Genomic DNA, 27,449 nt, shown 5'->3' on the forward strand with positions numbered 1-27,449 from the left:
CCCGCTTAACAAAGATGTTAATCGGGAACTCCATTCCGTGGCCGACCTTTTACTTTTAAATGTTAATGGGAAAAGGGTAGCTTATCGTTTTAACCCTTCGGGCTCAGACAAGAAAGGTAAGAAACCTATGCTAGTTAATGAAGTAGTTGATAAATCTGTAATCCAACACGGATTGAATGAAGCGTCTTGTAGTTTAGCTCATGTTTCTCCTCCTCAAGCTGAAGTTAAAGATCATGTTTCTCCTCCTGAAGCTGAAGTTACATCTAGTTCCGCCGTTATTTTTTATTCCGAAATCCCAAATGTGACTGGTTCCTTGTTTGCGGCCACCGGTTCAGACATTATTCTAGACTCTGAAAACCTTAATGAGGCTTCTCCCGCTTTGCCAGCTAAGGATGATTGTATTCCCTCTGCAAATTACTCTTTCTCCAACAAAAAACATCCTAAAAATAATTTGCGTTTGTCGTCCCAAGATTATGAGAATTTGTTACTCGGGAAGGATATCCTTTTTTTCCATCCAAGATCTTTGTCATCCTTGAGGGTTCGTCCCCTCATCTCTACAAATTCTACTTCGACGAGAACTCCCCATGAAACAATTTCAAGGGAAGCAGCAGTTCCCATTCCTTATCCTTTACTTGAAGTGCGCCATCAGCATTCACACTTGCATTTGGGGCCTGAGAGTAATCAGTTGGGTCATGAGGAGGCTGTTTCGCATGTTGCTAAGAAAAAACGGCTTTCGTCTGATTCCTCTTTGGATAATAATTTATCCATGGTTCAGTTTCAGTTTGTTGCAGTCAAGGAAAACTCCTTCAGCAGGAGGTGTTGTCGCAATGTGGAGCATTCCATTCACCGGGGTCGAATGGTTAAGTCTGGTCCGAATTCGAGGAAGAGATCGTTGGGCTTTGTTGACAATTTACCCTTTTTTTGCAGGTACACCGAAAAAGTCGTTGCTGCTAAAAGTTCTAAAAGAAAGGAGGTTGACTTGCTCCCGTTCGTGGACTATTATCATCCACCTTTTAAGAAATGTCGTCTTTCATTTTCAGTTAGTTTCGCTTGTACTTTTAGCCCGGCTAATTCCGTTTTTTAGTCATTTAGGGGTATCTAATTCCCCTATGTTTGTATGGTAATCGAATACTATGTAATCTTTTTTAATAGTTTATACTCCCTCCTATTCACTATATTCTTCCCCTTTTCTTTTTGCACAAGAAATAAGAAAGTGAATTTGGACCACACAAAACACACTACCCCACATGCAATTTAATTTAGACCACACAAATCAACCCAAAAAAGGAAATAGGGAAGAAAACTCGAATAATCCGAATAAGGAAATAGGGAAGAATATAGTGAATAGGAGGGAGTATAAGATAGTACACGTTTGTCTAAAAAAAAAAAGTAACAAACCTAAAAAAAAACCTCTCAAAGTTGCAGGCATGTGAGCCTACACCCTCCCTGTATTTTATGTCTAGTAAATAAATAATAAAACCATAAAAGTCTAAAATGGGGAAGAGCTCGAGATGCTAAAAAAAAAGAAGTTTCTTAAAACTAATGAGGCATGCAAATCTGAAATCTAAAATGTGGATTTGAAAAACTACTTTTAACTTTGTCGTTATGGTGTTTTTATTATATTATACTCCAGTCTACTGCAAATTCTTTGCGTGTTTACAGAGAATTTACTTATAGGATTACGTTTAGGGCTTGTCAATTCCCTTTTCGATTTCCTCTCCCTTCTTTCTAGGACAGATCACTGTATCCACTGTTACCGAATTTCGGTATCATCCTCTCACATACATACATACATTATACATACATAGTGTGAGAGTGAGAGGATGGTATTGAAACTCGGTAAAAAATACATTTAACTAATTAAGAATTCACAAATTCTCATTATAGACGGGAGATATCCGTCTATAGTTATAGACGGGCCAAATATTCACCCACTTTAAGTATAAGACAAACAACAAGTTGAATAGTGGGTCCCAAAATGTAACCCCTTTAAGCATATTTGACCCGTCTTTTACTTTAGACGGATATATCGGTCTAAAGTGAGACTAATTGTTAAGTATTTAATACAACATAAGAGAAGTTTAAGGCCAAAACAGCTACTACCAGGAAACGAAATTCAAAATGTGTAATTGCTCTTTATCAGTAGGTAATAGGTATATCGCTATCAAAAATTCCACATAGAGATGCCTGATGGAGAGCTAAAGGTGAAAAAGACTTGGGTATTTTTACAGTGGTGAATAAGCCACTGAATAGAAATTTCTTACTTTTCAGTTTCCATTCACATGTTATTACAGGGTAATGAAACTTGAAACGAAAGAAAGATGGCGGTGAAGGGAGGACTAAGTGGTTGGGTGACGGGTGGATACCTTGTCACCATAAGGAGAGTTGGGTAACGATTAGCCGATTACAGTCTACGGTGTCGGTTGTTATTAGCCTATCTTAATCTCCTTTCCACTACTATCCTTAATCACCGGCACCGCGTATTTTCCTAGCAATACCCTTAATCCAAGTGAACCCTTCAGAGATAAAGATGGCCAATTCTTAAGCCGGGACCGGAAATTGAGTTAGGACCACTTCTCTAAGCTAAACATACACACAAGAAGTTAATATGCAGTATAATGACATGCTAACAGTAAACAAGTACAGATCAATCTTCCCTACACAGATGATACCAAGTGAAGCTCAGACTAGCTAGAATTACTGCTCGAGCTTAACCCGTTCATGGTTCGGGTTAGACATACACTAGGGAGAGCATGATGCTGTTATTACCAACAACCTAAAGTGAATCTCGCCTCTCAATTTTTAAGGAGACCTGTGCACATAATATTTGCTCTAAACAGTTAACTTTGCAAACTTTCTGGCCTGTAAACAATGACATATGACACATATCTCTACTGCTTCATAAAAAAACGTCTATATATATATATAATGCTGTCATGAAAACACCAAGACTCTCTCTGGATGACCCCATAATAAACAAGAACCAAAGATGAAGGTAAGAAAGGAGTATTGGAATATCTTGATTTTGCACTCATTTCATCAAGTAAAATATTCTTAAGGTGCAGAACTATGATTGAAGTGTTAAAACCGATGAAATTTTATTAGAAATAACAAATAATAGTGGAGGGATTGTTTACTGGATGCAAAACTGTCGGGATAAAAAGGGGTTATTTATCATTTCGACCAGCAAACTGGAGACGGAAAATTACAAACAAAATAATAATCAAATCTACAACAGCAAAATTCTACTATAGTTCTCAATTCCAGTTCTTCAACATTTACCATCAAGATCTAAAAGGGCCCTAACGTGCGTGGAACGGGAGGTGAGTAGATGAGAACTAAGATGTAGTCTACTTTGACAGACAACAGATAAGGAAGGGAAGGGGGGGAAAACCTGTTTCACAGCTTGAGTATACAGGAAAAATAATGCGCTGATTTATTTCTTGTATACAGTTTTAAGGTTATCAACATGAAACAAAAAAAAAAGGATAATCAATTGATATGAAATCACAAAATCATAAATATTCAATTAATAGTATAACCTGTCAGATGTCAGACACTTGAAACCTTGTTAGCAGCAGAGGATGAGGTTCCTCGATCTGCATCTATCATTGACTTGATATAGAATTCACCTGCTTTGTATGATGATCGTACCATGGGACCAGAAGCCACATACCGGAATCCCTGCATGACAATCAATTGACAATGAGCTCGACAGCTACACTTTCACAAAAAAAAAATAATAATATGAGAAATATATCAATTTAAGAGGGGTACACATCGTAAATGTAAATATCTACTAGTATCCTTGCCATCCTTGGGAGAAAGGATCCCGGGCATTAATTGACCTAAAACAAATTTGGTTACGAACTCAACCCGATATTCTGTTCTTTTCGGAAAATGAATGCAGATTCTTTCAGACAGCTAATACTTTCAATACCAGCACTGCAAATTTGGTGATTTAATTGTCAACCACACACGCACTCAAACCAGTAGGTGTTAGAGCAGGCAAAAGGCCACCCTACTGGAGAAACCCGGCCAGAACCACCGAATCTAGAACCAATAGAACCAAAAATGTGATGAAACAAAACCAATCCAGTCTAATCAAACCGAAAATTTGGTGAAACGAAACAAACCTAAACTAGGTTACAAACTCTCCCGCTCATGAGAGCTGGGTGTTGGCTTATGTTCCTCAAAAGCTCAAGCCGTTGAGGGTAGTTCTAGATCTCGTCCAAAACCTCGCAGCTAAAAGTAAAAAACAAGCTTTCTAAAGCCGCGAACCAAGCTTCGAAAAGACTTCCAGGCTCTTCCTCCGCTACTGACTCAAGAACCTTCGGGTGCTAAAAAGTATTGAGGTTCTGGCTTGAGATCATTTTATTCGTTCACAAACTGGGAACTACGAGTCACTTGGTTTGGGACCTAGCTTCATACCAAAGTATCTAAAAACAATCTTAAACAGCACTTAATAACAGTGAATCTTGCTTAAACAGTTAAACATACTGCAATTTTTCAATCTCAAGAGGCTAACAAATTCAGAAGAGCGAGATCATACCATTTCCATTCCAAGAACTCTATAGTTTTCAAAAGCCTCAGGAGTGATGTACTCGGACACTGGCATGTGGCGCTTTGTAGGTCTCATATACTGACCAAAGGTCATTACATCAACACCAGCAGCTCTCACCTTTTCCATAGTGCTCACCACTTGCTCAGGTGTTTCACCACAGCCCAACATGATTGATGTCTTTGTTAGGGTACCAGCAGGAGCATATTCTTTTGCCAATTTTAAAACATCAATAGACTGCTTAAAATTAGCACGGCGGTCTCTAACTACACTCTGAAGCTCTTCAACTGTCTCAATGTTGTGGGCAAAAACATCAAGCCCAGAAACGGAAACTATCTCGACACAAGCAGGGTCTCCACGAAAATCAGGAACTGCAGAAGTAGGAAAACATTATAGAACAATAGAAGCATAGGACTAAAGGAGTAATGAGAACAAGGGGAAAAGAAAGAGATCAAGAAGGAAAATTATAGAAAATCTGCAAATGTAAAACAGGCTGGTTGCTGTGAATAATGTAGTACTTCGTACTACAAAAAGCATTAAGCGTAATAGATGAGTTATACAAAGCTAAACAATAATTAGCATCATTAAGAAATGCAATTAAACTACTCTTGTGTTTAATATTTTTCAGACATGAATTGAGGACAATAAAAGGTACTCTGACTCTTTTCTACAACGATTATCAAGGAATAAGGAATCATATAATACATGAACACAAATGCCGTTAAAGCGTGATACTCAAGTCTTGAGTTGTATATTTGGGACACACAGTAGCATACTCCCTCCATTCAACTCCATTTTACATGTATTCCATTTCCGTCCATTCAACTCCACTTTACAGGTTTCCTTATTTGGCTAAAAAAATGACAATTCTATCCTTATTGAAAATCTTTATTTACAAAAAATGTCACCCATACCCCACACTAACCCACCATAAAACCCCACCTTCATGTTTTTTTAATATTTTTAACCTCTTCTTTCTCTTTACCCATGTACTTTTAATACTTTTTTTAATTCGCTCCTTAATATCCGTGTAAAAACCAAAGTTGCAAAGTGGAGTTGAATGGAGGGAGTATGCTTTAAGTTTAATTAATAAGACAGCATGTTGACAAATAGCAGTATCAGTGAAACTACACAGCACGATTCAAAAATAACGGCTCAAAAGTTCCCATTACCAAGGGCTTCTATCAGCATAGTTGGCTTCAAGATCTTTAATTTCTGCACAGTTTCAGCAAAATGACCACTACCCTGGTCAGGTAAATCATCCCTGTCAACACTTGTAATCACCACATATTCAAGGCCCCATGATGCAATGGCCTCTGCCACATTCTTAGGCTCGTCTGGATCAGGTGGGGGAGGAGTTCTGGATGTCTTGACATTACAAAACCTGAGAAGTAACACATTTCAGGAAAGCAGGATAAACATTATTAAAATTTTGAAAAAAAAAAAAACACCAAGTCAATCCAAATGATAGATGTTACTCATTTTACTGAACTTCTCAGAAAATGACATATTATCCCATTTTGTGAAATGGAAAGACATTCTCATCACAACTTTACCATAGCATAGCTCCCACGCCACCAGTAAATTATATCTTCAGAATGTACCGACTGATAACTAATGGCTTCAAACTTAATATATCTAATAGGAATATTTATAATAGTTGGGCCTCAACCATCACCTTAAGGTTTTGATTGAGTTGGTTCATCTATCATGGTATCAGAGCCAGTGTGACCGAAGGTCACGGGTTCAAATCCTGGCAACCTCAAAACTCCTCAAAAACTCGAAGTGGAAACCCAGCACACGGTAGCCGGTGCACAACTAACCACTCTTCAAGCCCAACAGGCATTTGAGTGAGGGAGCGTAATAGGAATATTTATAATAGTTGGGCCTCAACCATCACCTTAAGGTGGTTCATCTATCAATATCAAACGCAGTAACAGATATTCAGAGTTCAGACTTACTGCTACAAGCTAAATCCTTCAAGCAACACACACCAATTGATTATACAGATTTCACAACCGACGCCCTTCAGTAACCAACTCAGTACAGTAAACAAATAAAGGCCAAATGAGTTTTCATACTATATGCTGCAAAACTATGCCTGTACATTACATAACACACATGTTTTCTCATTGCCTGCTGCAAATCATTCACTAGCAAAATGAGATTGTATAGCCCTTTCAGCTTGTCCATTAAATTAAAAGATTAAAATACTCAGAGGTTCGATTAGACAAGGCTTTAATTGGTGATGGAAATTGGTTCTAATCAAGTTCAACCTTGAAAGAAATCCACATAAAATGCTAAAGTTGTAATCGAACTTCAATTATTCAACCGAAGGCACCCATAGATCAAGCCTTGACTAAGATAGTTACCAAATAACACACAGTATGAGACTAATTACCCAATGCCTCCGAAGATCTTAACTTAACAGTGTTAACCTACCTGTAAAATCTGAGCTACCTGTAAAAGCTGAATTTCATAATTTTAGCACCAATAGGCTTATAACGTATAAGTAGCGGATTTATCCAATCTGCTCGGGAAGATCAACCAAGGTTTCATCACAGCTCAGACTATCAATCTAAGCTAACAACAAGATCATACCTACAACCTACTAGTGCAAGTAACGTCGAGGAATCAAGAATCAGGTAAATTACCATCAAATCTCCACTGAAATTTTCCTTGAATCAATCCTCTCAACTCAATTTCAACTCACTAAATTTCACACCATAAATCAGAATGCAACACAAATCACATGTTAAACTCTCAAATTCGCGACAAATCATTCCAAATCCAGCTCATAACAAAAACGCAAACTAAAATCCGAACCTCAAACACTCGCCTAAATCCGGACACTTAGCTTCGTTACAAACTGTATACAATTTCACCAAAATCAAATAAACTAGCTCAAAACCTCAGCCGAAAATCTTCTACAATCTTCTTAACTCAAATCACCAAAGTCCACACCACTAATCAGAGCTCAAACTCTCAAATTCACGGCGTAAATCATAATTCAACACAAATCAAACCTCAAATACTCAAATTCACGTCATAAATCATAATTCTACACAAATTAAACCTCAAGCACTCATATTCACGCCAATAATCCTTACAAATCCAGCTCAGTAAACTTCTACAGCCTAAAACAAAATCGCAAATAAAAATTCGATCATACCTACAACCGCGAGTGCAAGTATCACCAATAATCATAATGTATCATTACCACTTTCACTACCTGACCAGCACTCCGACTAAATTCAGCCACTCTGCCTCCTCACAAACAGTAAACAATGTCACTGAGTATACGTAAAATCAACTAAAATAGCTCAAAACTTCAGCAGAAAATCTCCATGTCCAATTCTCTTGATTCAAATCACCATATTCTTACTATTCCGCATCAAAAATCATAATTTAGCACAAATCAAAAGTCAAACTCTCAAATTTAGACTACGAATCGATCTTAACAAAAATGCAAGTAAAAATCCGAATCTCAAACAATCAAAAATCAAAATTCAGCAAATCATAAGATCATACCTACAACCGCGAGTACAAGTATCACCGAGAATCATAATCGTAGCAGTAGCAGTACCAGTTTCACCACCAGACCAACACTCACCTAAATTCGGACATTTCGCTTCTTCACAAACAGTATGTAATTTCAAATCCCTAAGTTTCTTCTTAATCTTCGTATACTTCTCTCCTCCAGGAATCGCTTCCTTCATCCACTTAGGTTTCGGTAATGGATTCTTCTTCGTACCGACTTCGACGGAGTACGGTGAATCGCCACCGCGGATGAAGTCGGTTAGGGTTGGAGCATCGGCAGCGAGGCGGCGGCGGAGAGATTCTAGGGTTTGTGGTGATGGTGGCGGCGGAGGGGGCGATGTTGTGGTGGTTGATTCATGGCGGTAGTGGTGTAGGAGAGAGAGTGTTGTGGTGGTTGTTGCGGTGGTGGTGCGGTGATGGTGGTTGTTGAGGTGGCGGAGGAGAGGGGTTAGTCGTGGTGTATGCATTTCTATTGGGTGGTGCGGGCTGGGGAGTTTGAACAAACTCCCTATTATCTTCAACAAACTTTTTTATGTTTTTTTTAAGAATCTTTTCTTGGATAAAAAAAAAAAAAAAAAAAAAAAGGATTTTCTTATGTGAGGTAGTACGGACACTCTTTCTAACGAGTCGTCCCGTGTCCGATATAACGCTCGTCGGACACGACTAATAAATGGGTCAGATACTTATTAATGAGGGATGAGGTGTCGAAAAACTGAAACATATTTATTAGAAGACGGGTTTATGTGGGACTGGGGAATGAGATTAAGCTATAGTCAAAGTTAAATTTACCATCAATTATTTAAATTTAATATCAAATATATTTACAAAAATAAAAAGGTACGTTAATTATAACTATAAATATATTTTATTAAATTAAATTATATGTCTCGTGTTATAAATTTCGTGAGATGTTGTGTCACATGTTCGTGTCGTGTTCATATCCGTGTCCGTTTTGGCGTTAGTGTGTTACCTAGGCGAAAACTCAATAATACAGGTTGATTTCATTGACCGTAACACAAATTCTCATTTATCTGTTGTGAGTTTAAGACAGGTTAAGTATGCTCATATGAGATGAATAAGACAAAGGCAAAATACATAAGGAAAAACAAAATCTGTCTCATCCACACATAAGTGATGTATTAGTTGACCTGTTTTATTCTTAAAACGGATATAAGAGACATCTAGAGTAAGTTTAAAAATTTATGAAAATAATTTGCTTTATTTAATATTTTTACATTACATTTTTTTTTCAAGAATTAGAACTTGATAAATTAAGCACGTTTTATATAGTCTCTTATCAATATATATACATGATGTCTAAAATGCTATAAATTCAGCTGAATTCACATTGTTGTTATCCATGAAAACAAGACATATGATTCATTTAAGTACACTTAAATAATTCTAATGACAATAACTTTCTCCCATTAGTCCAATACGGAGTAATATGTTTTACCAGCAACTCTCCTATAGGACCGTCTAGGGGTGCTAACGAGCCGAGCCAAGCCCGAGCTTGGCCTTGCTCGGCTTGTGCTCAAGTACCAAAACTCGAGCTCGAGCCGATCTCGAGCTTACCCGAGCTTGATAAAAATGCGCTCGTTATAAAGCTTGCGAGCTATTAACCGAGCTCGAGCCAAACTCGAGCCCAAATCGAGCCTATATAAAATTGTCTATTTTTTTATTTTTTTTCCTTTCGATATTTTCAATAACAAGGCTCGAAGGTTATATGTGAAAAGATTTGGCAAATCAGCGAGACATTTGATATGTGTGATACAAAAATATAATCATGATAAAATATTTTTATAAAATATGAGTAATATCTTAGGTAATCACACAAGTTCGAGCCGCTCGCGAGCTTTTCGAGTCGAGTCAGCCTTTGCTCGGCTTGACTCGTTAAGCTTTCGAGCCGAGCCCGAGCCCGAGCCGAGCTCACACGAGCCGAGCTTTGACCGAGCTTTGACCGAGCCGATCTCGAGTAACTCGCGAGCTGTCTCGTCTCATTAACACCCCTAGGACCGTCCTATATCATAGGACGAGTCCAATAGAAGAGAATGGCCCAATAGAACACAAAATAAGAGGGAAAAAAATGAAAACCCCTCGTTTCCTCTATACACTTACTGTTATACATATACTCTCCGTCAGTCTCCCACAACTGTCAACTACAACCCACATCCATATGCCGCCAAGTCACCAACTCGTCCACCACATCTACAGCCCGCGTTCTGACCATGGCCGCCTACTCTACCTCCTCTATAATTTGCTCCTCCACGTTCACAATTGTTGTTTCATCATTATTTTTCGACCTTTCTCTCATTCCTCCATTTTTTAAGACTAAAGTTGAAGAATGGTGTCTATGCCAACTACCTAGATGTGGAACTTGATTTTGTAAATCTCAGGTTTGAAACTAAAAGTCAATACCTTCAATTTTAAATTAAAAACTTTCAATTTTAAGTTAAATACTCATGTTTTTAGATTTTGACTAATTGTTTTTTTAAGTTAAATACTTGTTTTTTTAGATTGAAAATTTTGAATTTTAAGTTGAAAATTATGGGTTTAACACAAAATCTTGGATCCTAAAATCTTTACATAGTTAACTCTCAATTTTAACTTACTCATATGCAGAGTTAAACTTCTAATAAATTTAGCTTCAAATTCACAATCTTATCTTGAAAACTTCATGTTTAGAATATTGCTTATTATTTACAATAAGGTTAGTTTTTACATTAATGACTACCAATTTCAGATTAAAAACCAAGTGTTTTATTTACAAGATCATGGGCGTTTGATAAAATTTTGATATGAATGATAAATATTTATGAAATTGGAGTAGAGGTTGCCATTTATAAGAGACATCAATGGCTAAGAGAGATGAATAGGTGCGATGAAGGTCATGGGATGGAGTTGCCAGTTGGGTTTCTCTATTTTTTTTTGGTACTGTGGTGTTTTTTTTTATTTTTTGCTTATTTAACTATTGGGCTTGTTTATTAATGGACTGGTCTTATACTAAAAGACCGTCCTATTAAACAATTAGTGATGTTTTACTATAGCGATTTTACAATGTCATATTGTAAAACTATTTTACAAAAGACTTACTCAAATACATAAAGAAGGCAAGGAAACTAGCGTGACTGAACGGACATCTCTTGGGCATCAGTTCGTAGACTATACATCTGAGGTAGTACCTCTTATTGTTTATTTTCTGAGTTTTATTTTAAAGTTTTTGAGTTTTGCTTTAAGATAAAGTTTTTGAGCACATTTACTAAAACATTACACTAAAAAAAATATAATATTGCTCAAAAACTATATTTATAAATGATAATATGCTCAGAAAAAATGTGTATATGCTCAAAAATTACAAGGTCTGAGGTAATACATCAGATGCGTAATCTTTTTTCCCCTTGGGCATGGACCTACGAATCTTGGCCCAAAATTTGGTTTGGCCTATGTCCAACCAAAATTCTATGAAATCATAGTTCATGTTGGACAGTGGACTATGGTTTTTTTTTGGTGTTGATCAGGAGTATCTTCTATCGACAGTTGGGACAATTTTCTTTGGGATATGGAAGGTAATTTAATGGGTAGACAGCTCTCGAATTTGACTTTTTTCATTTACAAAAGGCAAAAATTGAACTTCTTATCACTTATTTAAGATGAGAGCCTTATAACTTACACCAACCAACTTTGGTGGACAGTGGACAGTGGACTATGTTATAACGGAAGCAAGAAAAAACAAATAAAGAACAATAAAGAGACAAACGCACAGATTTACGTGGTTCACTAACGGTGTGTTAGCTACGTCCATAGGGCAGAACAGAAAGAGTTTTATTGATATGTGAGGAGTTTTCAAATTACAGAGTCTGTCGGTATGATAAGCATAACTGCTAGGTAGAGGCTTAGAGAGTTTATATAATACTTCCTCCATTCAACTCCACTCTACCTATTTCTATTTTTTACACTATTCACAAATACACATTCAATCTCGATTTCCTCTCAATATATAAGTGAAAATATATTCATGTGGGATCTTGTTTGATTCGTCTTTACGAGTACATTAAAAATATTTTAACTTTTATAATTTTTGCAAATACGTAGCTAACGATATTTACCGCGTAAAACACGCGTTGGCGAACGTGAAAAAGCAAAGTGGTAGAGTCGAGTTGAATGGAGGAAGTACTCTCAAAGACCTAATACAGAATGACCTAATAAAGGTCCAAAACATACCCCGCATAGTCGTTCGAAGCGGCGCCTAACAGAATCAAGGCACAAACCCAACAGACTATGTGATGACCACGGCCTTCTACTCTCTTGCATTGACTCTCTTCCATTGACTCTCTTCCATTAGACTACATGTGGTTAGAGCTAGCCATCAGCACAGGCTGACCCGGCCCGGCCCAGCCTTAGCCCGGCGTTAACCCTGGCCTGGCCTGGGTCTTGAAATTCCAGCCCGGCCCATCCATGGCCCTCCACTTTAGCAAAAATAAAAAAAATAAAATGGTAAGGCCCGCCAGCCCGCCTCGTGTCCTAGCCCAGGTCAAGCATATCCCAGCCCGGCCCGGGCCCGGCCAAGCCCGCCCCTCCCCCTGGCCTGGCCCGGGTCTTATCAGGAGAGCCCGGTCCGCTCCCTGGCCAGCCCGGCCCGAGTACAGGTCTACATGTGGTCGATGTGGAGATGACTTTGGTCGAAAAATTATGATGAAACTGAATGCCTAATAAATGGACAAGGATTCTCTCCATTATATTTTGGTCCATTTTTCCTCACAAGGATTATTCTATTATATATTCCACTCCACCCATTTACCTTTTCTTTCTCAAATAAATCTACAACCATCCGATCGAGCCAAGAATTAATCTGGACCATTGAGAAGTAATGGACCTCCATTTCTTTTTGATAAATGGAGAGGATCCTTACTCCTAATAAATCAATGAATCAGTCCTACTACTGTCGATTAATGTATAGTAAGGGTTTAAATCGCATATTCGTATCATGTCAAACAGAGACTCTCTTTCAATAAGTGCGAATCAAGCTTATACACGTACTTAATACAACAAGGTTCAATTAAAACCGCAATAATTCACCTCCCTAATGACAATTTCTTGATGAAATTGCTAATCGAGTTAGTTGTGAATTATTTCTTAAACGTTATAATCATCCATTTTACTTAGAGATCAAGTATTTGGTAAGAAGTCGGGTGGCTTTTTTAGTGATAATAACTAGTTGCATACATAAAGTAAGAAGCATTATTATTACTTATACACGACTTTCTCAAATGATGAAAATGACAAGCTAAGTGATGGCTATCTAAAATTCATTATTACCAAAAAAAAAAAAAACATTAAAAAACTACTCGTAAATTACTGTACAAGTTTGAAGATAAACTATAAAATGTGTCACATAGGCTCACCAAGATCCGAAATAGCATGCACATTTGTGTATCTTTTTCTTCTTATTTATAAGGGTAATAACGAGCAGAGTCAAGCCCGAGTTTGACATTGCTCGGCTTGTACTCGTAAAAAAAGAAATCGAGCTTGAGTTTATCCGAATTTTAAAAAATTGTGCTCATTATTAAGCTTGTGAGTTTTAACGCGAGCTAAAGCCAAATCTAGCATATATATAATTGTTGAATTTTCGTTTTTTTTTTCTCTTTCGATATTTTCAGTAATAGGGCTCGAAGGTTATATATACGAATATTTGGAAATTAAATGAGACATTTGATAAGTGTGATATAAATATATAATCACGACAATTTTTTTTTTTAAATATGAGCAATATATTATCTAATTACACAAGTTCGAGCTGATCGCGAGCTTTTCAAGCCGAGCCTGCGTTAACTCGGCTTGACTCGTTAAGCTCTCGAGCCAAGCTCACACGAGACGAGCTTTAACCAAGCCGAGCTCGAGTTACTGCGAGTTGTCTCGTCTCATTATCTCCCCTTTTTCTTTTTCTTTTTATGGTCGACATCACGAATTCACGACATGCCAAACGTGGAATTGTTTTGAAAAAACCTTGGATAATTTATGGTCGACATCACGAATTCACGACATGCCAAACGTGGGATTCTTAATGAAAATTTTCCTTTTTATTTTTTATTTTTTAGTTCTGTGAAATAATACACTTTCTAAGACTCTAATTACACAGCTTAATTTGCTTGTGACGATTACCCAACTCATTTTGCTTGTGACGGTCACAATGCAAACTTGTGACCTCTCGCAACTCTCTTTCACTTGCCCTCCCGCTTGCACTTTTGTCTCACGTTACAAGTTTGTGACGGATTTTGTCGGTCACAAATAAGAATTGTGCAGATAGAGCATAAAATGTTGCTCCATAGTCGGCAAGAGAATATCTCTACTATCATCCAATAAGTTATTTAAGAGACGGTTTAATAAGTTTATTGAGAGATATATTATAATTTGAGATAAAAATGGTACAAAAATAATATAATAAGTACAAGCTATACCTAATGTATAATGTATTGTAATAAAAATGGTTATAATAATTTATGATAAATTTGGTACGATTGTTAAGAAAATATGTACTTAAATGAAAAACCAGATTGATATACAAATACAATTAAGAATAAAACGGTTACGAATACTGTATAAAAGAGTACGAAGAAGTGGTCACTCGGCCTCTGTTTGGCAGTACACTTTAGGTACCTGATTTGCCTCAAGTAGCTTTTTTGTCAAAAAAATAAGGTACCTTATTTATTTTAGGGGTCGTTTGGTTGCCACTTAGAAAACACAGGCATTGGAAAATCCCATGATTTTGAAAAACATGAGTTGTTTGGTTGCCATAAATTTTAGAAAATGTAGGAATTAAAATTTCCCACGAACTTCCAATGCCTACATGATGTGGGAAGTTGCTTACCTACTCCCCTCGTGGTCATTGGAAGTTTCTGTGGAATTTTATTCCTACATGAGCAACCAAACACCTTTCCGAAATTCACTTGAATTGGATGAGGGAACTTAATTCTCATGAATTGTATGTTCCTAAGAAAATTAAGTTCTTTGAAACTACCTTTTTTGACCAAAAAAGGAGAAATGAAATGCTATCTCATGTAATATTTGGAAAATCAGGTACCTGATTCTTTTTTGTCTACCTATTTTACCCTTGTTTTTTTTAATGTTGTCAATTGACACCTCATTCAATACTTCTCTCAAATAACACAAAAAGCCGTTAAACAAATTTCTTCAATACACTTAACAGGAAAAAAACGATTTTTTTGTGTGTGTATAAGTTTAATAGAGAACTAATTTTGTATCCATAGAATACATTTTCCGATGATATATTGTTTGATTTTTTTTTCTTTTACCTAATCGTGATATATTAATGATTGTTTCCACTCTTTGAAACATGTTAAAAACTTGCGCAAATATATTGAAAAAACTACATTATGACTTTATTACTAACAACGTCAATGATAGTAACACAAGAATAATAGCAAAAGCATAAACGATAACAATAATAGCCATGCCCTTTTACGTCATTTGATCACATATCAGTTACCTTTCAGCTAATTTCCAAACACTTTTAATAAAAAAATCAATTACCTTATCAGCTGATCATTTTCAGCTACCTTTTTAGGTTTCAGATACCTTTTAAGGTTTCAACTACACTTTTAATAAGTTATTGAGAAACCGTCTCTACAAAGTCTTTGTTATTATTATCAATAGGAACATAAAAATATTTGTAACACCCCCTTCTTACCCGGCCAAGGTAATTGGGAGATGTTACCTTCTCGGTTTCCCGAGGCAGCAAATCGGAGATACGATAAAGAAACATTTATTATAAAGGACAAGTTTAGTGATTACAAATCATAACTAATGAATAAATTACAACTCATGGCTACTATACTCATCTAAATAGTGATACTCATCTCGTGACTCATCAAGCTCGTCCCGTCTCCCGCGTACTATCCAACAACCTGTACCTAACCTGCTCCCCATATGACCAAAGAACATCATATGGATCAACACAGGCCACCCAAAAAGAGACAGGTGACAAACACACGGACACAACAAACGTCAGTTTCAATGGACAAATAAAAGACAACACAACTAAAGTATGAACATGCAATATGACTACCAATGTGAATGACATAGTACTAAAAGACCACCACCATGGTACCGGGACACACCAAGGCATACCGACAATCACACTAGTACAGGGACACGCCCAGACGTACTGATAACCACAAACAAGTACCGGGTCACGCCCAGACGTACCGGGTTCGGAAGCCAACCGGAACACCTGCCAGACGTCGTGTCTCAACCACACGCGTCCCTCCAAACTCTAGCCATCAATATGCACATCCCTCTTGCAGTGGGAAGCTCCAAGAGGCGACCCAAGCGTAAGACGGTCATCAACCGTCTTACGTCTCCAAAACAACAACAACAATACAACAACAACAACTAACAACAATTCCTCCAACATATGTGATGACGACCAATACATGAACCACAACCAACATATTATAATCATCCTCTTAATGATGTGATTACCACTAAACATGTTATAATGCAATTGTCCTAATTATGCAAGACTAACTACAACATCAATATAAATAACTTCACATCATTGAACCCGAGTAGGATTAGCCTAACTTTTAGCAATCTCCTCAAGCTACTCGAATACGGAACGAAACCGTCTTATCCTATACAAATCACATGATAACTATCACAATACATCCTATATACTAATATACACTACAAAGCGCCTTATTATCACCTCTTAATTACTCCAAATACACCTACTAAACACTAATTAATTACCCATGACGAATTTCCCCAAAAGTTAGGGTTTAAAGAGTAGAAAATGAGAGATCTTTACTTACTAGGTGAAGGAGATGAAGAGGAAGGTGGTAGATCTTCTAATCCAAGCCTGAATCCCAAGTTGAAGGTGTTTGTGAGGGTTTTAGAGAGGGGGGGGGGGGGGGGGGGGAATTAGGGGGGATAAGGAGGAAGGTGAAAATGATTTTAGGGTTAGGGGAGAAATGGACTCACTCGGCCGAATAGCACTCCACTCGGCCGAGTGGACTCACTCGGTCGACCGAGTAGACCCACTCGATCCGCTGCAACACCATTCGGTCTAGGCTCAGGTCTAGTGTAAGGCTATCCTTCCCTTCTGAGTGCTCTCTTATCGGTCTAAACCTCTTCTTACGACTCCCAAGGTCTAAGTACGTGTCTCACAAAGGCCGGATATTACAATATTACAAAAACAATAATATATACAAATTGATAATCTAATACAAATAAAATACCAAATTATATCTAATTAATGGCGAAGTTCGAATTTGCAGTTGGGAAGAAGATAAAAGATTTTCGTAACGTAAACTCGAAATTTATGCTTTGAACATCATACTCACATACAAGTATATGATAATGAACAATATTATTTTTAAAGTAGAGATCTTAATTAGGTCGTTAAGTTAATACTTTACTCTAGATGTAGCGGATAGTGTTTAGTTCCTCGAAAAATAATAAAGGTTACATTTATTTTGTAGGGATATTTCGTTGCTAAATGTATTTTAATATACCCGTAAAATACAAATACTTATTCAAGACGGTTGTTGTAGATGTGAAGTGGTCTCATATACCCGATTGGTAAAATCATTTATTAGTACAAAAGATAAATTGTTTTTTCAATTCATTTTACACTTAAGACAATGCTTATTATATTTACAAATTCTCACGTGGTCGTGTCTTTTTGAAAAAAAAAAAGACTATTTTATGATAAATAGTGACCATTTTATAATAAATAGTGACCACTTTGATCGTGCGTTAGTTTTTGGGCAAGAGATAAACTTGTAATTAATTAAGTAATGTAATCTAGCTAGGATGTTAACGAGCCGAGCTGAGCTGAGCCCAAGCTTGGCCTTACTCGGCTTGTGCTCAAGAACCAAAACTCGAGCTCGAGCTTGAAAAAAAAAAAGCTCATTATCAAGCTTGCGAGCTTTAACGCGAGTTCAAATCGAGACTATATATAATTGTAAATTTTTTGATTTTTTTTTTCCCGATATTTTCAATAACAAGACTCAAAACTTATATGTAAAAATATTTGGCAAATGAGTGAGACATTTGATATGTGTGATACAAATATATGATCATGATAATTTTTTTTTTTTTTTTAACAAATTATAAGCAATATATCTTATCTTATCACACAAGTTCGAGTCACTCACGAACTTTTCGTTTCGAGCCAACGCTTGCTCGACTTGACTCGTTAAACTCTCGAGCTCGAGCCAAGCTTTGACCGAGCTTTAACCGAGCCGATCTCAAGTTGATCGTGAGCTATCTCCACTCATTATCACCCTAAATCTACCTAAGATCTTGTAGGGAATTTTGATCATGTTAAGCTATCAAGTTATGAACTTTTGGAAGAGCAACTAACTAATTAAACAAAGCGTATTTTGCTGGTAACGGATATTATCCGTTATAAGCTAAAGATGGATAAGGTCAACCTCACAATAAGGCAAGTGGGAGGGGGAGGGGGAGGGAGGAGGGCGCACCCTATAAATAGTGCACTTGTTAGTTGCTTATTGTGAAAGAGCACTATCCATCTTCAACTTCAACTTGTGACGGATAGTTCCCGTCTTCTAACGAAAATTTGTGCTAATTTAAAGCTAGGGCAGAGTACGGATCGGGTATTTGATCCAAAGTGCTAGTTCGGATCGGATATCCATATTAGAAATCCTGAAGTTAGATATCCAATATCCAAACCAAATGTTTCGGATATCCAATGTTCGGGTATCCAAAACAATCGGATCGGATACGGATATCCATCGGATATCCATACTTTAGAATTTACTTTAAAATTAAGTTTGAAACACGATTATATTCATAGTCTTACATGATGATTTTCTTTAGTATTCTTATTCCAATGTTCTCGACATAAAATTTAAGTACCACCTAAATATTTCTCTAATATTTTAAACATTAATTAAGTTGTTGTATCAAATAAAATCTTATTTTCTCGAAATTATACTAGAAAATTATAGTTTCGGATCGGATCGGATATGCAAATGTTTTAATTCTAATATCCATATCCAAACCAAAACCAAAGATTTCGGATCAGATATCCAAACCAAACTTAGCTTTCGGATCAGATATCCAAACATTCGGATCAGATTCGGATCGAATATCAGATCAATTTGAATAATCGGATTTTTTGCTCTACCCTATTTAAAGCCATGCAAAAGCGCAATTATTTGAAACACCCCATTTGTTAACTACAGGCCTACAGGTCATAAAGTATCCAGGACAAGTTATTATTATCACTTGAAGAATGAAGATTGAAGACCCAAAACTACAAGATAACGCTACCGTAATTTAAGGTTTCTTTTGCTTTTATAACAAGACCACCCACCAATCACCATGCATAGTCATGTCTCATGTTACTCATGTATAGTTTGTACTCATATTATCCTTGGTTAGTCTCCTGCCTAGGGTAGCTTATCTGATGTACGTAGTTTGCATGCTATATTCGTTTTAAGTAGTTGATTATAAAACGGGTCAAATATCCCCCATATAGAGAAAGATGAGATAAGAGTTTGTTAATTCCTATACATTATGTTTTTTTTTTTTTTTTTCTCATCCATCTATCTATTTAACCCGTTTTATTATTTAAGATGGATATTTCTCGGTTAAACGAGAATTGTGTATTATCCTATGTCATCTTCAATAGTTCATGAACACCCTCCTTATACTATATCCTAAACGATAAAACCATGTGAGATTCGGAGTAGAATTTGAACACCCTCCTTATACTATATCCTAAACGATAAAACCAAATTAACATTTTTTTTTTGGTCAATTTCGTCTAATAAATTGATCTAATAATATACAGAGTATTATTTTATCTCCGCCTCATCGTTCATTACTTAAAATTTCGACCATTAGATCGTTCAAAGATTAAACCCGTCCTAATCAAATTAGTACAGTACCAAATAGTACAATAATGAAGTTAGCCGTTTGTAATTTGTAGACCCTTCTAAACAGAGAGACAAATAGAAGTGGAAAGTGTTTTGGGGAACAAAAAACAAAAGAAACAAAGCATTCTTAAGTCTCAATTCTCAAGAAGAGCGTATACAATCCCAACTTTTTTGGGTTATTTCAGAGTTTTTCTGACATATTTTTTGGCCCATTTTCTTTAATTTACACCTTTTGATCTGTGCCTTGTTAAGTTGTTACTAAATTCTCAAGAATTTTGGGAACAACTTTGAGAAATTCTCTTAAGTTTCTTCTACACTTATTCATTTACTTGCTCTTCAGTCTTCATAACTTGTGCATGCTTCTAATTTCTCTGTAAGTTTCCCTTGTCCAAAACTTCCCAATAATTATCGTGTAAGACCGTCTTGTTACATATCACTTACAGACGGTATTTTTATTGGTTAAACACTCGTTTATTACTGTGAAGCGTGAATGAACAGTCATTCTATAATTTGTGAAAGATTTGAACTTGATTGTAATTAAAATTTGATTATTTTTTGTTCATTCTTTTGCAACTTTCCCAAGACTAAAGCTTTACTATAATTATTGGTGTAACATCGTCTTACAGTGTGAGACGGTCTTTTAAAATTTGGTTAAGCACTCGTTTATTACTGTGAATGAACAGTCATTCTGTAATTTGTGAAAGATTTGAACTTGATTGTGATTTCATGTTATTATTTGATTTTACCAAGTTTTACTTTTTTATTAACTTTATGTTGATTCAACATGAATATGTTTCTGGGTTCTGCTTACTTTTTGGCTTTTTGCTTTACTATTCTACTTTATTGAATGTTCAATGTCAGATACAATGCAATTTTGTGTTTTTTTATTGCTGTTTTTTGTTTCTTTAAATTATTTCTTCACTGATTGATATGTTTGTGTGGAGTTCATTGCAGTGGTATGAGCAAAACTTAGGATAGAAAAAGAGAAGGTAAAAAATGGAGTCTTTGAATTTGAAGGTTCATAAAAAATGGACATTTTGGTTGATGATGGTGATAATAATGTCGATAACAATGTCGTATTGTTCCGGAGAAACAGACCCCAGTGATGGTAAATCTCTGCTTTTTTTCCTTGTTTTTCATAAATATGGTGTTATTGGTTGTTAAGCAAGTCTTTAGACCAATCGTTGGTTGGCGCAGTGGTAGCATGGGGCTGCGCTTGGTAGGGAGGTCTGCGGATCGATCCCCCACAACTGCGATTGGGAGGGGTTTAAATACCGTAATCCTTGGACACGCCCCGAAATCCGGATTAGTCGGCCCAATGTGGTTCGCATTACCGGATGGTTTAGACCAAAAAAAAAAGCAAGTCTTTGGAAATCTTTTTCATACTTGTTATTGGTAAACATGATCTCGGTTTGAATTCCGTCAGTATTAGAACTTAAAAGTGCCCTCATGCTCCAAAAAAATGTATGGTCCTTGTTATTGGTAAACCTATGTACATATTATTAGTGACGGAGCCATAATTTGAAGTTAGGAAGGTGAACTGGTTATGAAATAAGGTAAACTAGGAAAAAAGTATCAATTTCTTTAGTTTTTCCGTTGCGCTGGTGGTGACTGCTAGCTCCCTTGTGCTGCCACTGCATATAGACCTTCTGAGACACTCTATCGGTGCCTACTTGAGTAATTTTTATGACTAGCTAGTTAGGGATAAGACTACATACATGATACATGTGTTAATCTTCACTTGTTTGTCCAATGTTGTTTTTCTTTCATTTTTGGAACTACTCCGTATCATTTAGCATCGCATTTGTTTCGACCTTAAGTCTGTATATATTTGGTGATTTGTAGACTTGTAGTGCTTAGGATTATCAGTGTTGCTGTTTGTTTAACTCTGGGAATATTGGAGGTGAAACAAGCTACATTTGTTAATTTGCACATGGTTATGCAATGTTGTTATTGTTCTTTCGCTTGTCAAACTGGTTAGGCATTCATCTTGACCGTTTGCGACCCTCCATTGGTGGGATTTTAGCCTGGTTATTGTCTTGTTGTCGATGGTTTTTACTAGTTAAGGGCAATAAGTCTCCATACATCTGTTAATTTGTAGTGCTTAGGAGCTTACAATGCTGTTGTTTCTTTAACTTTGGGATTTTTGGTGCCACAGTATCGGCTATAAATAATTTATATGCTGCACTTGGAAGTCCTCCGCTCCCTGGGTGGGTTCCATTGGGAGGAGACCCATGTACGGAAGGTTGGCAAGGCGTACTTTGTGTCAACACAAATATTACTGGAATGTAAGTCTAGTTATTATTTATTAAAAATAGATATAAAGATGTAACATAGGTGTAACTTGTAAGTACTCAACTCTAGAATGTATCTGAGTTCGGTTGATTGATACAGATCGTTAACTACTGCCAATTTGGGAGGACAATTAGGCACTACTTTGAATTCTTTTACCTCAATCATATCAATGTGAGTTCTATTTCCTTGGGCATCAGCATATTAATTACTCGAGAAGTCTAAATGAATATTGAGTTGACAGTTACTAATGTCAAGCTAATTTCATAAATCAGAGACCTCAGCGGCAATCATATTGGAGGTACCATCCCAGCAAATCTGCCTCCGACAATGAGAAGTTTGTATGTACATCTTTCCTTCTGGTTGTTATGTTTGCAATGCAACACTTTTATGATACCCGAGCTTTATCTTCATAGTGCTTACTAAGTCTTTGACGTTATTATCGTTATCCTTTGTTCTAGCTTCCTATCTGCCAACCAGTTTACTGGAAGCATTCCCGACTTGTCTGCTTTGACCCAGTTGACAGACCTGTAAGCTTCACTGAATTTTTCGTTGGCACTTTTTTCTTCAGTTTCTATAATATGCCCCTTTTTGTTAAATTTGTTTATTATACCTCGAAACTTCATGAATAGTTTTATGTACTAAAATCGAGGGTACATGCTAGTATTGAAAGCCATGATATTAAAAAAGACTTGGTTTTATCTTAGAAAATCCCTACTTTTGTCGAAGGCGATGATGAGGAAATTAGTTTACTGAACTTCTCTAAATCTGGCTGCTACATTCTCAGGTCCTTAAACAAGAATAATTTAACAGGACAGATACCTGATAGCTTTCAACAAGTCAGTGGACTGATAAATTTGTAAGGAACCGTCTTATACGGACAAGCTTCCTTCAATATTTATGTTGTATTGTTCTTTTGCGCTATTGCTTATCACGTCTTTCCATTGGTTCAGGGATCTCTCAGGAAACAACTTAAGCGGTCCTTTGCCACCATCGATGGGGAATTTATCTTCTCTAGGAACACTGTGAGTGTTGGTCTTGCACGGTTGCACCTAGTTTCCGCATTCCAGTTTCCTTCTGTCTTGAGGACTTATCTAGGTCTTCGATTGCAGGCTTCTGCAGGATAATAAACTTACAGGAGTACTTGATGTCTTACAAAACCTTCCTCTGATAAACCTGTAAGATGTTGAGAATGTCGCCCTATTTAATTCAAAGTCCGGTGAATCAAATTATAATTGCCGTCTTCTGTGCAGAAATGTTATGAACAACCAATTCTCAGGACCTATACCTCCTAAATTGCTCTCCCTTCCCGATTTCAGGTGCGACCTCTAAAGCAACTGATAATTAATTAATAGGAGCATCAAATGAAGCAAAAACTCAATGTTCTTCATTTCTGTTTATGATCCGATAAAATAATCTCACTAAATTCAATGCTCTTCTTATCGTGATGTAATGTCATTTGATACAATTCTTCACGCAATTTAAAATATGGGTTTTCCAAAAAAATCCGTGTTATTAACGCATGTAGGAAGGGCGCGGCCGTGCATGTTTACAGACTTACAGAATTACAGTCATATGTAAGTTCATGTGTAATAGCAATGCTTGTTGATATCTCAGAGGCTCTGGAAATCCGTTCAATACCAGCGTTCTTCCATCACCTCCATCTGCATCCCCAGCAGGAGCACCAGAGGCATCTCTACCCGGAGATATGCCATCTAAGCAGCCTAGAAACGCGCCTTCGGCTTCAGATATATCAAGCCCTTCAAAGTCCTCAGATAAAGTAAAATCCAAAAAGACGGTAATAGTTGCTGCGCTGGCGGTCTTTATACTTCTTCTTGCTGTGTTGGGATTGTGGTTTGGTATTGTAAGATGGTGCAAAAGAAGAAAAGCAGTTAACAATGTAACTCAGGGGGATGTAAAAAATTCATATGAAGAGACAGGAAGGAAGCCAAAACACGGTGATCCGTTACCTCAAACACAGAATCAAGGCATTATAGGTGAGACTTACATGATAGTAAAATTTTGTTTAATTACCTGTTTCTCATTTCGTAGCCTTTTTTTGACATGACTGTAAAAACATCACGACAATACCTCAACGACTCCTGACTGTGATGGCGTAAGGGGGTTCAGATGTATGCAACCTTAACCCCGTGGGAACAACATAGGGAGGCTTTCTCCGAATCACTGAATAAAAATTGGGTTGAAAATTGCACTGAATGATAACAAGTCTTTCGCTCCATTGAAAATAGAAACCTGTCTGACATGATATTATTTTGTATATAATTTTTTGTTCAGCATCTCAAGAGACGTCTACAAAAACCGCTAATATTAGCAACGCGGAGCAGAAAAGGGGGACTGATGTAAAACAAATTGCTCCGGTTGCTGTGACTAAGGACACTCATTCCATAGACATGACAGGAATCAATAACAGTTCTGTGTCAATCCAGCCTGTGCCACCTCCTCGTCATTACTCCAATGAAAACATTACTTTGATACCATTGGCGCCAACAGTTCCAGCTATGACACAAACATCATCATTTCCGAGTTCTGTGAAGTCATTCACCGTTGCTTCACTTCAACAATATACTAATAGCTTTTCCCAAGATAATCTTATAGGGGATGGCACGCTAGGCAGTGTTTATAGGGCTGACCTTCCTGATGGAAAGGTAAAAATTCTCGAGTTTCAACCAGCCTTTCATTATGACGGACAGATAGCTAACTACTCTGTCCTTAATCTATCTTTGCAGGTTGTGGCAGTGAAGAAGCTCAATAATGCTGCTTCGAGACAGCAAAGCGAAGATGATTTCGCTCAGATGGTTTCTCTCATCTCTAAAATACAACATGAAAATATCGTTAAGCTTATTGGATACTGTTCTGAATATGAGCAGAAATTAATTGTCTATGCATACTGCAACAACTCGACTCTATATGATGCATTGCATCTCGATGATGAGATCCATAAAAAACTCTCGTGGACTGCACGTGTTAGAATAGCCCTTGGAGCTGCTAAAGCCCTCGAGTAAGTCTCTCTTACAATCACGTTGAATCTTTAGCAAATCTAAACCATTAAGCTAAAGGTTTCGCGTTATCTATAGCTACTTGTCTATGCAAAGGTGTTAACTTTGTTCTTCACTTTGTTTCGGAAGGTATTTGCATGAGACCTCTCAGCCTGCCATTGTACATAAGAACTTCAAATCCATCAATATCCTTCTTGATGATAAGCTTAAGCCTTTAATCTCGGACTGTGGGTTGGCTCATCTACTTGATTCTCTTACAATTCAGGTATTCCTTCCACCAAAAGTCCTCGCTCAGCTCTTGTGATGTAACATATTCTCGAATCAAAATTGAATTATTTGATTTTTCTATTAGACCTTCGGCATAAAGGTTGTATTTTTTCTTGCAACATGCTGTTAGATGAACCATCTCAACCAAAATCTTAAGGTGATGGTTGAGGCCCAACTATTATACTTATTCCTATTACGCCCCCTCACTCGAGTGCCCATTGGCCTCGAAGAGTGGTTAGTGCACACTGCACAGGTCCCCTCATACCATGTGCTGAATTTCCACTTCGTGAGTTATTGGAGGCTACCAGGATTTGAACCCGTGACCTCTTGGTCAACCTGACTCTGATACCATGATAGATGAACCATTAACATATACGCGTCCCAAAATTTTTTCGTTGAAGAAAAAAAGGGATGCTTAATTTTCCCCATGTGCAATAAACAATCAACAGTTACGGCCTTACGGATTGTCACATGATGAGACAATTATATGCCTATATGATTTTTGTGTTAACTGTTAAGCTGACCGAGCAAACTTATGCTATCATCTTGCAGTCATTGGGCGGTTATGGTGCTCCAGAGCTTGAGCTAGGAACATATACTCTTAAGAGTGATGTTTTCAGTTTCGGGGTTGTCATGCTAGAGCTTCTTACAGGCAGAAAATCCTATGACAGGTTAGTTACAGTTGCAGACTTGCAGTCCCAACAAAGTTCATGTACTACTGATTTCAGTGATGCATAAACCTGTCTTTTCGAAATTTGTAGTGCACGGCCTAGAGGAGAACAATTTCTAGTTCGATGGGCGATTCCTCAGCTGCATGACATTGACGCGTTATCAAACATGGTAGATCCTTCGTTGAACGGGTCATACCCCTCCAAATCCTTGTCTCGTTTTGCAGATATAATTTCCCTTTGCGTTCAGGTAATTTTTTTCTTTTCTGGTGGATCCAAGCTCCTAATGAATATTGTTTCGAGAATTTCATGACTGACTGTCAGCGCAAATAGGAAAAACAAAATCTGGATTTTCTCAGACGAATTTAACATGTCACACTCTCTTCGGAGAAAGACATGCAAATGGTTCTTTCTTTTAACATAAGCTCTCATGATGTCCATGATTTATTTCAGGCTGAGCCTGAATTTAGGCCTCCAATGTCGGAAATCGTCCAAGACCTCTTAAACATGATTAAGAGAGAATCCTGACCTAAAGTATCAGACAGTGAAAGCGATGATGAATTCACATTTTCCGACACCCTGTCGAGCAAAGCGACACTGATTTACAACAAGCTGAATCAGGTAGTTAGGCATGGTCCCCCTGATATCATCTAACATTGTAGTCTAACTTATTGTATTACTAGTGGTATGTAATATTGGGAATATGTAGAGTGATCTTCAGAGAAACCCGTTTTATGTTTAAGGCAGATATAGTCTTAAACTAGAATTTGTCTATGTATAGGCCATTGCTAGCATTATTAGTGTTGCTTTCCCATCAAAGTGATGGGCATTTTAGGGTTTTGTGATGCTTTCTCTCAGTTTGAGTGGTGTGTTGTAATATTATTGTTTTTGAGAAAGAAATTAAAGAGTGCCTCAATCTTTATGTAAACACAAAATTTTTATTTGTGACGGGCACTTTTCGTTACAAGCTTGTGACGTCTCACAAGTTGCAAGTGGGAGATCAAGTGGAATTGCAAGTGGGAAAAGTGTTCTGAGGCGTCACAAGTGAGATCTTCTGTTATGTAAAGTTGTAAGATTGATAATTGTGGAAGACAATATTTGAATTGGTCTTGACTCATAGGTCATGTAGTAATTGTTTTTGATTTTTTGGGAAATCATCCCTACTTCGGACATTAAC

General features: G+C 37.0%; 2 protein-coding genes across 3 annotated transcripts; one reads left to right on the forward strand and one right to left on the reverse strand.

Annotated features, from left to right (window-relative positions):
* Nucleotides 1–3,413: 3,413 nt before the first annotated feature.
* Nucleotides 3,414–8,663, reverse strand: LOC141592931 (lipoyl synthase 2, mitochondrial). Its single transcript, XM_074413824.1, has 4 exons — nt 8,093–8,663; nt 5,734–5,945; nt 4,553–4,932; nt 3,414–3,684 (listed from the first exon to the last, which is right to left on the reverse strand). The coding sequence occupies exons 1-4, from the start codon at nt 8,566–8,568 to the stop codon at nt 3,553–3,555; spliced, it is 1,200 nt and encodes a 399-aa protein (XP_074269925.1). The 5' UTR covers nt 8,569–8,663; the 3' UTR covers nt 3,414–3,552.
* Nucleotides 8,664–19,883: 11,220 nt separating this feature from the next.
* LOC141592927 (protein STRUBBELIG-RECEPTOR FAMILY 3-like) lies at nt 19,884–27,207 on the forward strand. 2 transcript variants are annotated; one of them, XM_074413816.1, is made up of 17 exons: nt 19,884–20,401; nt 20,983–21,136; nt 22,187–22,316; nt 22,423–22,494; nt 22,596–22,661; nt 22,782–22,850; nt 23,108–23,179; nt 23,274–23,345; nt 23,433–23,498; nt 23,574–23,639; nt 23,938–24,317; nt 24,616–24,986; nt 25,068–25,339; nt 25,467–25,602; nt 26,157–26,275; nt 26,366–26,522; nt 26,726–27,207. In XM_074413816.1, the coding sequence occupies exons 2-17, from the start codon at nt 21,025–21,027 to the stop codon at nt 26,798–26,800; spliced, it is 2,235 nt and encodes a 744-aa protein (XP_074269917.1). In that variant the 5' UTR covers nt 19,884–20,401; nt 20,983–21,024; the 3' UTR covers nt 26,801–27,207. The 2 variants fall into 2 exon arrangements, with proteins under 2 accessions (XP_074269917.1, XP_074269918.1); XM_074413817.1 differs by having other exon boundaries at nt 20,399–20,440.
* Nucleotides 27,208–27,449: the final 242 nt, after the last annotated feature.

The sequence above is a fragment of the Silene latifolia genome, chromosome 7 (assembly GCF_048544455.1).
Source record: "Silene latifolia isolate original U9 population chromosome 7, ASM4854445v1, whole genome shotgun sequence".
Lineage (NCBI taxonomy): Eukaryota > Viridiplantae > Streptophyta > Magnoliopsida > Caryophyllales > Caryophyllaceae > Silene > Silene latifolia.